At 30.4% G+C, this 13,388-nt stretch overlaps 1 protein-coding gene across 1 annotated transcript; it reads left to right on the top strand.

Annotated features, from left to right (window-relative positions):
- The first annotated feature begins 6,787 nt into the window (after positions 1 to 6,787).
- Positions 6,788 to 8,591, top strand: LOC121173141 (uncharacterized protein At1g27050-like). The gene is made up of 3 exons (XM_041007197.1): positions 6,788 to 6,838; positions 7,071 to 7,181; positions 8,194 to 8,591. Exons 1-3 carry the CDS (start codon positions 6,788 to 6,790, stop codon positions 8,434 to 8,436), a joined length of 405 nt encoding a protein of 134 aa, XP_040863131.1. The 3' UTR covers positions 8,437 to 8,591.
- Positions 8,592 to 13,388: the final 4,797 nt, after the last annotated feature.

Below are 13,388 nucleotides of genomic sequence, written 5' to 3'. Positions count from 1 at the left end.
AGAATATATTTTATTTTATTTTTGTATAAATTATATTGTAGAATTTATAATTAATAAAAAAAAGGAATATTCAATATATATCTTTATCTACCAATAGGTAATTGGTGAGTGTGATACTAGACCCGGTCTCTTTAAATAAATTCTCAAGTTCGAATCTTGTAGATGAAAAAAAAAATATAATTGAAAAAAAAATATCTCATGAAACAATGATTAGTCAGATCTTCCAATAAAGATTAGATATCGGTGAAAGGATAAATAGTCACTTTTGTCCCTGAATGTATAATAGACTGACAAATACGTCCTTAAAAAAATGAAAATACAAAATTGATATCTCACAAATAACTTTCGTTTGTCACCGTTAATAAAAGTAGCCTACGTGATCTAAAGAGACAAATTTGTCATTGAAATGATTACGAATGTGATCATCTCTGATTGCCGCCTCTCTGATTGCCGCCAGCATATAGACATATTTGTCATATAATATCTTTTTTACTTTTCATCTTCCGACTCCACTGACAAAGACGTCCATAAAAGACTAAAATACAAAATTTAGTAACCGAAAGTGTAAAAAGTGCGACAAACATATTGAAACGTTAATAGTAGATTGTGACTAGTTATTATAATTAGAAAAAAATTATAATGATTGTGACAAATTTTTTTAACAAACTCATAAATTAAATTGAGTTTAGAAGAAAAGAGAATCCTCATTTTATAAACTATAATTTTTTTTAATATATTCTCATGCCCGATGAAAGATTCAAGTAAAAAAAATGCTTATAGTAAAACATTATAGTTAAATTAGGTCCATGAATAATTTTTAGGGAAAATTACAATTGCGATGACACTTTTAATTTGTAAAAAATACCCACCTCCTTTGGAATGATTTTTTTTAAGATTATGATTTTGTAAATGATCAGTTAATAAAAGATAATTGTGTATGATTTAAAAAAAAATAAAAATCCACCAAAATTTATTATAATTTGTAATTTGATGTCATTGCATATACTAATAGACATTCATATTTTATTATGAAAAATTTATAAAAAAATTTAAATAAATAGTGTTTGATTAAACAAAAACAATGATTTTCTTATCGTTTTACGGTAAAATTTCTTTTTTTTTTCTATGTTGATAACATTTATTCAAGAGTTAACAATCAAATGATTGATTTTTTTGTAGTTGAAGAAAAGTAAAAAGAATTTGCCAAAGCAATAAAAATTTATTTCCGTTGGTAATATTTTATGTATGTCTCAAGCTTAAAAATTATATAACAGAAACATACACTTACCGGTGTGATATAGTTCTCCCAAAATTTTGTCGCAGTAATTATAAATTTTTCAAAAGTATAATAACTAGTCACAATCTATTATTAACGTCTGGATGTATTTGTTGCACTTTTTATACTTTTGGAGACTAAATTTTGCATTTTCATCTTTCAGGACGCATTTGTCAGTGAGGTGGGAAGACAAAAAGTCAAAAAAATATTATGACAAATATGCTTCTATGCTGACAATTAGAGATGACCACGTTGGCTCAGTGACAAATTTGTTCATTTGTGTCACGTAGGCTATTTTATTAACCATGACGGACGGAAGTTAACAGTTATATATATTTGTCGCACTTTTTATACTTTCAGGATTAAATTTTGTATTTTCATCTTTCAGGGACGCATTTGCCAATGAATTACACATTGAGGGATAAAAGTGACTATTTATCTTCGGTAAAATTATTGAATATTCCATGCAAATAACATAATCACAAAAAAATATATATTTTTATCTTTATCTAAAAAAATAATCTTTATAACAAAAGTATACCTAAAGAGGAAAATCTTATACAACTGAGTGCGAAAGTTTTAGAGTTTTTTTCTATTTTTAATTCATAAAACTATATAAATATAATAATTAATGGAAATAGAGAAAGTATATTTCCTATTTTGAAATAATTAAATTCATTATTAATTATTAGGGCAAAAAAGGCACTTTGTGCCTGAACTGAAAATACTAAATGTATATATAGTTAGTGTGATTGAAAAGATGTAATTGAAATTGGAAGTTAAAATAAAATTGAAATGATGTAATTGAAATTGGAAATTTGTAATTTTTGGGGGTAAAAATATTCATTAGAAAAGTGAACACCAAATGGGGGATTATTACCTTATCATGTCTGACCTGAAAATACTACATGTATATTTAATTAGTATGACCTATTTGAAAAGATATAACTAAAATTGGAAGTCAAAATAAAATTGAAATGATATAACTGAAATTAGAAGTTTATAATTTTTGGAATAAAAATGTTCATTAGAAAAGTGAATACCAAATGAGGTTATCCCTTTAATAATAGTCATGGATTAATTATTATCAACACAAATATATGTTTTGACTAAGGTAATTAAGAATATTTTACAATATTTCTTTTTTAAAAAATATTTTAAAATCTTTATATTTATTATAATAAAAGTAAACAAGTCTAAAAGAGAAATCTTATACAATTGAGCATGAAATCAAGATTTTATGTGTTGCCATTTTGTTTAGTACTTAAATATTTCATGAAGTCTAAATATTATTAACGTTTCTTCTTAAGAAACTTACAATCAAGTATTTTTTTATAGTCAGAAGTGTGTATGAAATTTTTTTTTCAAAATTAAATTAGGTTAATTATTTGTAATAATTCCTCTAGATTTTATTATTTTTTATAATTGTTAAATAATATGAAATAAATGAAAATTAAAATAATAACTTCAAAATTGTAAAACACAATAACAACTTGTGCATTGCATGGATCACAATACTAAATATATACTAGGAGAAGTTTTTTTAAATAATAAATAAAAAAACAGAAGTTAAATATAATTAATAAAAAAATGACAGAATTAAAAAAGAAAACTAAAATATAGTAGTGGGAAGTTACCGTAGATTTGAAGAAAAACTTGAAAGTTTAAGAGGTTGTTTAAGGATAAAACTGTTAAATAAAATGTGAAAACTAAATGGGAGTATTCCCTTTATTACTAGTATAGAAGTATAAATATAAATATAGATGATACCATTGTTGAATAGAATCGATACTACACTTTCACATTTTTTTTTGGTTCTACTCTTTAACCTTTGGTGTTAGAGAGAGAGCTCATTTGGTGGTTAAGATAAAAGGAGATAAGATAAGATATTTATCCTATCATATTGCTTGTGTATGGACAAGATAGGATAAGAACTCCTTTTTTCTTTTTCTCTCTCTATATAAAAGATGTATCATATGAGAATGATGAATCCTATGTGAGAATAAGAATTATATAATTTCAACCATTAAGTTAAAGTGAAAGACACACACACACACACTCCATAAGATTTATCAAATAAAAAATCAAATATTTTAAAGACACACACACGCACGCACGCACGCACGCACGCACGCACACACATAGAGCCTTGTGACCTTTTCTCCTTTTGTAATAAAATTTAGTCTTTTATTATTTTATTTCTAGATAGACAAATTTTGGGGGAATTTTAACATGTATACATGGTTTTTTTATTTAGTTATTTAAATTTTTACATAATTTATAACTTTTAATAAATACAATTTTCTCATTTGATGTACACATTTATTCCTAATTCGTCCTTCAACTACTTTTAAAAATCACTCAGAATCATAAGTAGTTACTGTCTATTAGATTTTTGACATGAAAATTATTATCTATAACTATTAATAAATGCAATCATCCCATTTGCTGTACACATTTACTATTTTATTAGATTTTTGGACAATATTATGTGATGTCTGCTGCATATATATAACTAGAGAACATGAACCATACCTACTGAGCTCTAAACATTGCTTTGATTGCTTATTTAAGCATTATTTATTTAAATATTTTAACTTTGAGAACTTATGTTTTGTAATAGACTAACAGTATGAACCATGAACTTATTGTCATTTTTTTTTGCAGGATGGTGTACTTTGAATATATTAACTTGTTATCCATAGGTATTTTTTTTTATGAAGTAGACTCTTACGATTTTATGAGTCGAGTCTACCTAGCTTTCACGAGTTTATGTAGACTCTCGATTTTGATAACCTTGTCCATCAATACATTAGATATGGACTTATTATTGACGAATATTTGTCAGTAGGTATTCCTTCAGTAAAATTGCATTATCGACAAATTTTGATCGTTAGTAATAACGAAATGGTCATTACTTCTGTGACGTTGTAGGTTTCTTAAGTTTTGGTATGGGTAGCTTATATAAGCAGCCCATCTTCAAAGTTTCTTAAGAATAAAAAATAATTTAATATGCTTTAAGATACTCAAAGTGGGTATCTTAAGTTTTAGCTATTGAAAATGCCCTAAGCAACAACGAAAGGACTTTCACCTTTACCTATGCTCTCTAATATAAAATTAAAGGTTGCACAGTATAATAATTCAATAGTGTGTGGTACTTTCAAAAAAAAAATATTAGGAGTAGACTCCAAAAAAGGTTCATAGAAAAAGATAGTGATGGTTAAAAATTGTCACTATTTATAAATAAAAATCATTGGAATTTGTAATTCTAACGATGTTAGTTTAATTGGATGAAATGAATCAAATTGATACATTCTTAAAAACTTAAGGACTAAATTAAATCTTTTAAAAATTTGGGGACCAAATTAAATCTTTTAAAATAATTTGGGACCAAATTGATAATTAAGCCTTATATATATTATACGTATTTCAACTATCCATTCAGTTATATTTGTTCTTAAAAGTGGTTCCATGTAATAGTTTGAGTTCTAATTTAAAGTGTAAATTGCACATTCACAAATTCAATTATATTTTTATTAATCTTATTTAAATCATGAATGCAAGGACTATTGATTTAATAATTTCTTAAAGTTCTGTTTGGTGTTTTAATGAAAAGAAATCCAATATTATAGGCTTTAATAATATTAGATTGACTTCAGACATTGCATAGGGAATGGTGGTTGTGTAAAATCGAACTGAATTACAGCTATTGTTAGAGGCTTCTATGGTTTTACATGTATGATCTATTTCTAAATTGAGTTATGAATCAATGTTTCATCCTTGATTGATTAATTTTGAGTGTTAAATTGAGGTCCTGATTGATAATTTTGGTTATAAAAGTCAGTGGAAGAAGACTAGAGGGAACAACTACTCACCCAGTATTTTGGTTTACCAATTTGAAATTACTAACCCTTTTTTATTAGGTGTTTAATTTTGATGTCAATGGGCCAACATGGTGAATGCATCATAGAGGATTGGTAAATGCCTTCGATAGAGAGGGTCATTATGTTTAGGTCTTATCGGTTGGTTAGGTTAGTATGCTTTTCCTAAGCTGAATTCTTTCTCTCAGGCTAAGAGGGAGCATATCTCCTCAACTTTTCTTTTTTAAGAATATAAAAATATTTAAATCACATTCAATCGTTTAAAGTTAATTTCTTTTTATTAGAATCAATTTTACTAAATTCTAAAACAAAGGGACAATAAAAAATTAAAATGAGAAGGAGATAAACATCATATGCTAAGGTTTAGATTTGACTCATTCAAGATGGAAAAATTATCGAAATAAGAAAGTTTTACACTAAATAAAATGTTAAATTATTTCATAATGTAACTCCTTTGTAGTCTTTTGCTCCATAAGCCTATAGCAAATGTTTATTATTTATTTTATATATGAAATCTATTTATGTTTTAGTGACGTAGAGAGTACAGATGAAAGCAAATGTGAATTTGATGAAGATGTCGATAATGAGAAAGAGGTTGCAAATACAGATGTGACAGATGATGAATACAAAATTCGTATTGATTTGACAGTTAAACACATAGTGATTGACTTTTTCTAATGAACAAGCTGCTTATGAGTGGTATAATTCGTATGCAAAAGTTCATGGTTTTGGAATTAGAAAAAGGCACAAAGACCACAACGAGAGTGGTAATATTAAAATGCATGTGTTATGTAACAAAGAAGGATTGAGGGACAAAAAGCACTTGATCAAGGATGATAGAAAAAAGGAACAGAAACTTCTCACTCATACAAATTGCAATGTCAAACTACGTGTAAAGTTGGATAAAAAATGTCCAGGTGGATAATTGTGTCATTTACGGAGACCCGTAGCCATGATTTGTGTCAATCATATTTTGAGCCCTTTATTCGTTCACACCATGAATTGACTAATGCAGACAAGGCTCAGGTGGATTGATTGTATGTGCAAGGTGTAAGAACCTGCCAGATAATGGGTTACATGATAGATAAAAAGGATAGGCATTTAAATCTTGGCTTTTACAAGAAAGACTCATATAATCATATTAAGCGGATAAGCATTCTCAAATAAAAGACGGAGACACTAGTTGCATTAAATTATGTAGGCAAAAAGACAGGCAGTTATCTTATGTTTTTTTTTGCAAGATACATGGTTGTTGGAAATGGTAAACTAAGTCACATATCATCAATATTTATATACTAAAGTTGGAGTATGATGAATATACTAAAATGTCCATGGTTGAGGTGTTGACATCTGTTCATTTTCTTGATTTTTTGGTCATTTTATAACCCTCCAGCTTTGGCTTGGTTTTGTGCCACATGTTCCTTGTTTTGTGCCACCTGTTCCTTTGTTTTGTCCAACTTTGGCTTGGTTTTGTGTCACCTGCCTGCTGTGTTTCCTTTTTTCTGCCATGTTGAAATGTTTCCTCTCTCTTCATCTCTTCTTTACACAAAGCCTGAGCATTTTCTGTTTTTGCTTCTGTTCTCATCTTCATTCTATTTTTTGTTTTTACGATTTTGATTTGGCTTTGAGGATGGGTTGGGTAGCCATGCTTTATCTCGCCGTCGTTCCTGCACTCAACCGAGTTTCCCTTTCTGGGCTTGGCTTTAAACTATAAAATTTAGCCTCCAAAGTTAGGGTTGGGGTAGGGTTCCAGAAGCATGTTCTTCCTTCTCCAAAACCAAACTTCAAAAGAGAGAACTACATCAAGGAAGAGGATGAAATATTCAATGTTTAATTATACACATGCACAAATTATACCTAAATCATATATGAATCCATTGTGATTGGTTTTTGTTGTTGGTGTTATTTGTCAGGTCGACCGCGACGCCGTCAGATACATCACCTACCGGACCAAGGACTCCGCGGACGCTGCCATCGTCGCCGGCCTCGACCCCACCTTCGGAATCACCGTTAACTCTAAAACGGTGCTTACTTTTTCCCCTTTCTCTCTCTCACATTTAGGGTTTCAGAACTCATGTTTTGATATTGAATGTTTAGAATTTTGACTAAAGTTTTGAAGATGATGATGGTGAAGTTTGAAACTGAACGCAATTGACGAATATTCAGCTTATTAGTTTGGAACTAGATAAAATTTGGAAGCTTTGAGTTTGAAGCAACAATTATAAGGGCTGAAAATTGAACAAATTTGACATATTTTGTACCAATAGTTTAGAATTTTGGTAAAATTTTAACTTTTGTGTTTGGGTGAACGTATTTGAGTTAAAATTGATTAATTTGTAAGTAAAATTGATTTGTTAGTGGAGTTACGTTTTTATCAAGACAAAAGCTATTTGAAACTGTTTTTATTCAAAATCTATTTTGAAGCAAAATTTAATTTAAGAGTTTCTCAACAGGGTAGGTTATGTTTGAATAAAAGTGGAAATAGTGTTTTCGAAAATTTCATTGTATATTCCCAAATTCTAAAACACATAATGTAAAAGGAAGAATTTGTTGCTTTAGGAGCTAAATAATTTTTTTGGTCCTCCAACTGATATTCAAACATGCACATAAATTTTACATGAATTCTTGCTAGGGTGAGGAGAAATGCGCGGGAATCAGGAGTGATGACACATGTTCAATCGGAATGATTATTGTTTTAATATATAACAAGTAGATAGATTTGGTAGTGAAGTGAGTTACCTTTATACCTAAGGCAAAAGCTATTTGAAACTATTTTAATTTAAAATCAATTTTGAACCAAAAAATGGAAAAAGAAGAATTCCTTGCTTTAGAAGTAAAGGAATTTTTGAGGTCGTCCAACCGATATTCTAATATGCACATAGTGGTTACATGAATTCCTGCTGCTGGAGTGAGGAGAAATGCACGGGAAACAAGAGTGATGAGGAACTAACATGTGTTCATTTTCGGATCATTGTTTTAAATATATTGTAAATAGATTTATAAGGTAAGTTTGAAAGAGATTGTTGTGTTTAACAGGTCCAGGTGTTGTGGGCAACATACCCTCTAGCCATGTGGAGGGAAGGAGTTGGTAATAGCAGGAACAAAGGTTCTATGTCAAAGCTTGTGCGTGCTGAGGTACCTTTGAGCAAGCATGGAAGAGGTAACAGACTTGCTTCACCCATAGGGAATACCAAACGTAGCAAGGATAGCTCAGGTAGCTCAGTTTTAGAAGTGTCTTTCAAGGGCAGAGAAATTGTTGCTTATGATGATATCCTCTGACTATGAAAATCTGTATTGTTAGAAGGTAGTCTTATTCTGTATCAATGATTTGAATTTGGGCTTTAGATCTCTTTGTAGTTCTTTTTTCCCTTTTGTTAAGTATGTGCTCAATGAGATACTGGGAAGTAACTTATGGAGTTGGTTGTGATGTTTAATGCCTACATCTTAGATATGAGATGGACATGTTGGCCTTCTCTGGCTGCGATCATGATTGTGATAGCAGAGAGGAGGAGGAACTCACAAGAATGAGGTAATATGAATCTTGCATCTTTTGAAATCAGCACTGTTCAATGTACTTAAATATATATAAATTGTCCCAGAGCAACACGTTTCTTTTTTTTCACTTTTGTCTTTTGTTATTTTTTCTCACTTTAAATTTTTTAAAAATCGTGCAAAGCACAGGTCCCACACCTAAGTATAATTTGGGGGGCATGGTTCTAACCAGCTCCATTACAAAATTTCAGGGAACATCATCCAGAAAATGTTTTTTCATCCATGGAAATCATCCACAAAAAATTGTTCCGTTTGTACAATTAGCTGTTATTATATAAGCTATAAAGATATTGAAAAACTGGAACAACTATATGCTCAAAGACTTTTGCTATAGGACAAGTGTCAATGATGTTATTCATGAAGAAGGTTGACTTCTTTGATTATATACTTCAAAAACTCATTCATTTGGGCATCTTTCATATTATGTAAATTGCTAGATATTTTCAGTTTTTATATGGCAAGGTCAAGGCATTTATCTATCTTTGTTGCTTCTTCAGAACAGTTTCTACCAGTATTAGTGGTGCAAGCTACTACACTGGAACTTTCAATACTGTCAATCGCTCTCCGGATGGAAGGTATGTTGTTGTGATGGCATTTGCTTTTGCTTTTATTTGCCTGGTACTTATACTTTTTCTATGCCTTCTTGCATAGTGTTTCGTAATAATTATTTTTTTTTCCAGCCATTCTAGCTGCCACATAATAAAGCAGTTGCCAGAAGAATCCAGAACATGCGATGGAGAGTTGATGGTGGTCTGTGATAGACTATTCTATTTTTGTGATCTTGAAACTAAATTTCTTTGCCTTGCTCTATTTTCCCATTTTTTTTGCTAAATCATGTTCACATATTGGCTGATATTAATGTAGTGTTGCAGTCTTTGATATGTCGAATTGGTTGCCTTGAGCAACCAGTGTTTACATGCATACACAGGAAATGATCCTGGAAGAAAATTTTTGCTTGATGGAGAGGTCACTATTGACACAATGGCAGATGATGTGGAATTCACAGGTTAGATTTTGGAAATCCAAAGGAACGTCGATAACTAATCACTTACTAATTTGAAGTTTTTTTTTTAACAGTGCTGATTGAAGCTCATTAAAATGTGTACATTTTTTGTTGCGAAGCTGCCTTTTCTTATTTTAAAAACTTATCATCTACAGACTGTGACAGATAGTTGGATAGAGAATGCTGTCAAAGGCTGATGGGCAAGCAGGTATCAGCTTCATCTTATACATTTATTACTTTAATTCCCACATATACTGCCTCACATCTTCAGTGTATATTATGATGGCTGTTGCAGATTATCAGGAAGAATGGAAGAATAAAGTTTTTGGTTGATATCTTGCTTGGGCTTAAGTTCTCCATGAGTGGAAATTTTGTGTAAGTTTCCATTGTTTCATGTTTACTACTAATGTTCATGAGAGGGTCATCAAAACAAAGGAAATAGGAAGGCATGCATTTAGTGACAATGAAGGGACCAACCTCTCTGTAGACAAATAGTGGAGAACCTTTGGATAATTAAGGGGATAGATCTAGAATATGTGAACAAAGAGTTAGGGGGGTCTTCGACCTTAGACAAGGATATTAAAGCCCAAGGGCACGCGTTTGTCACCTCCAGAGAGTACATGTGCTAAAAATGTGTTAAAGCTTCGAGGTAAAGGAATTTTAAGGGAATCTCAGGAATTAAGATTGAATAGAAGTAAAATCAGAACCTGGGTAAGTATGCTAGGCAATGCTTAATGTATGCTTGGAATTCTTTGCCAAAGCTCTAACTTTGAGACAGGGTATTTATAAGTAGGACAATTTCTGCGGGGGCATCAATGGGAATGTGTAGAATGACTAAATATTTAGTTTTACAATGAGAGGTTGTTTAGGAACTAAGCGGCTGAGACAAAGGATCTTTTATGAAGTGTGTAGCTTTGATATTTAAGGGCATGGTTAAAGTTAGGGTCGGGGTTCTGGTCTTAGGATGTTATTGACATATATCTTGATATGTCAGCTATTTTATACGTCATGAATTAATTTTTTTTCTCATAAGGTAATATGGATAATTTGGCCTCTTTGCACGGAAGGGAGATTCTTTAATTGAAATGGTTGACTTATTTAAAGAGGACAAAATTTAGGTGCAGTTCTTTAAATATTTTTTATACTGTTCTCAAATTGGAATGGACATTAAGATCAACACTGATTCTGAGATGAAACTCTAAATAATAGTAAAAGTATTTAAAGAACTGCACCTATGTGTTGCCCTTAAAAAGCTACAGGTAATCATGATTCAACCTATTGGAAAATCAAGGTTTATTTGGGTTAAGAGAATCACAAAGATGTCCTGAATGACAGCCGAGGAAGAATTTCAAATCTATCCAACGTGTTTGTCACATTTTTTTATGGAACATGCATAAATGCTTTCTTCTATGTTTTAAAAAGTCTTGGAAAAGATTGTGGCTAAAAATTTGTATTAAAAAAAAGAGAGAAAAAGAGTCTCACATGACAAAATCAATGATACAATAAAAATCTTTGCTTTTTAAGTTTTAATTGATAATTTAGGTCCTGTAGATACTCTAACATGCAAAATATTAACAAAATTCTAGGAATCTCAATATATACTGTTATTATACCTTTGAGATAATCGCTCATGTCTGTCTCCTTTTTATTTGCATTTTTTTTTCGCCGAGTTAGTTCTTCTGGTTGATGAAAGTAGAACAACGGGTTAATGAAACTATAGTGAAAATAAGAGTAGCAGCAATGGTAAATTAAACTAAAACTAAATGTCAGATTTGCTATTGAAAAGATTAAAACTTTGGAGGCGCGAAACATGCTATATATTGGTTTCTATGCGCGCATGTTATAATCTATTTCTTGATTTTTCTAACATAATCATAGTTACCTTTAGATTGTTGTGGATCCTTTATATAATTTAGTTTTTGAGTGTTGTTATGGAGTTTAAATTATGTATAAATTTTTAAATTTAGATAAAGGAATTTGGAATATTTTTCCCATTCAATGTTATTATATTCTGTTATGAAATTTTGGGTACTATATGCAGAACATGGTTCTGACCGGACTGAGTTCTTGAAGCTCTCTAACAAAATAGAGTACACAATTCAAACTTGATATCTTCTATAATTTGAGGAGTTGATGGTATCATCTTTTTTTTATTTGTCTGACATAATCATAGTTATTTTTAAGTTGTTGTAGATCCTTTATGTAATTTATTTTTTGAATTCTGTTATGGAGTTCAGATTTTATATATATATATATATATATATATATATATATATATATATATATATATATATATATATATATATATATATATATATATATTTATTTACATGGAAAAATGTGGCTAATTTTTTCCCTATTATTTTACAGATAATGTTTTGTTAATTTTGATGTTTAAATAATTATTTAGTTATTAATATTCAACTTTATTATGCTTCAACATTATGTTTCATTTTATGCCTATGTTGCAAATAAAAAAAAATGTATACCAAATCGGTTAACTAATGACCCATGCATATGCACGGGTTACAATCATGAGCACAAATTACATATTATTGGCCTTCCTGCATTTTTATTTACATAGTATATTTCTGATTTTCTGTGTATTTTAATTATTTCTCTTTATATTTATGGGTGAAAATAAATTATACTCAGAATTTCCTATTTTATTGTAATTGAACTAATCAAGTGACTCGTGCGTACGCACGGGTACAGACTAGTTTTGGGTTGAAAGTACAAGTAGTTTGGTTTTCAATGTTTTGGACTTGTGTTGTCATTTGAAAGTACTTATTGATGGGGAAATATGACAACATAATAAGAAACTCTATAACAGAGTAATTAGCAATGAAAATAAGTTTCCCCAAACTTGCAAGAACTTGTGAGGAGCACCAATAAAGTATAAAACACAAGATAGAAATTAAAGAAAACAGAGACACAATTTGTTTAACGTGGAAAATCCTTCAATGCAAGGGTAAAAACCACGGGTCATCCAGAAAAAATAACTCCACTATAATCAATAAAGATACAAGAGAGCCTCCAACAAGTACACTAAAATGTGCTACAAACAGCCAAATCAAAACAGACCCTGAGTTGATACAATAGAGACAAGAAGAGGAAATCCTAAAATATAGAACAGAGAATATGAAGCACTTATCTCTCTCTCCAGATATCTTTTCATGATCCAACCAGACAACTTGGAGTATCAAGTGTGCTGAACCATATTTCCAAAAATCATCCCGATCCAACGGTGAACCAATCTGCTGTTTCAATATGAAAAATGCTCTCTAGTGGGTATGCGAAAATCATAATGATTTTTCCTCTCCTTTCTCTCTCAATGATTTTTAACTATTTTTTCCTCTCAAATGAGTCCCTCTCACTGTATCTCACTCTCTAATCTGACCCATCTTCACTTAAATAAGTGAGACATACAAGCCTTCTCACTTGGATCTTTACTCCACATAGGAAGGGAGCCCAAAAAACCCAACAAATGTCTTCCTCACAACTATGTGAAGGTGACTGCCAAACCGGCGATCTCACAACAAGCTTTAAACTTTCCTCTTAGTAATTCCTTAGTCATCATATCAACACTATTATCATCAGTATGAATTTTGGCCAACTCCAATAGCTTAGCATCCAAAGCATCTCATATCCAATGATACCTCACATCAATATGCTT

The sequence above is a fragment of the Glycine max genome, chromosome 12 (assembly GCF_000004515.6).
Source record: "Glycine max cultivar Williams 82 chromosome 12, Glycine_max_v4.0, whole genome shotgun sequence".
NCBI lineage: Eukaryota > Viridiplantae > Streptophyta > Magnoliopsida > Fabales > Fabaceae > Glycine > Glycine max.
This window is presented reverse-complemented; position numbering and strand designations above follow the sequence as displayed.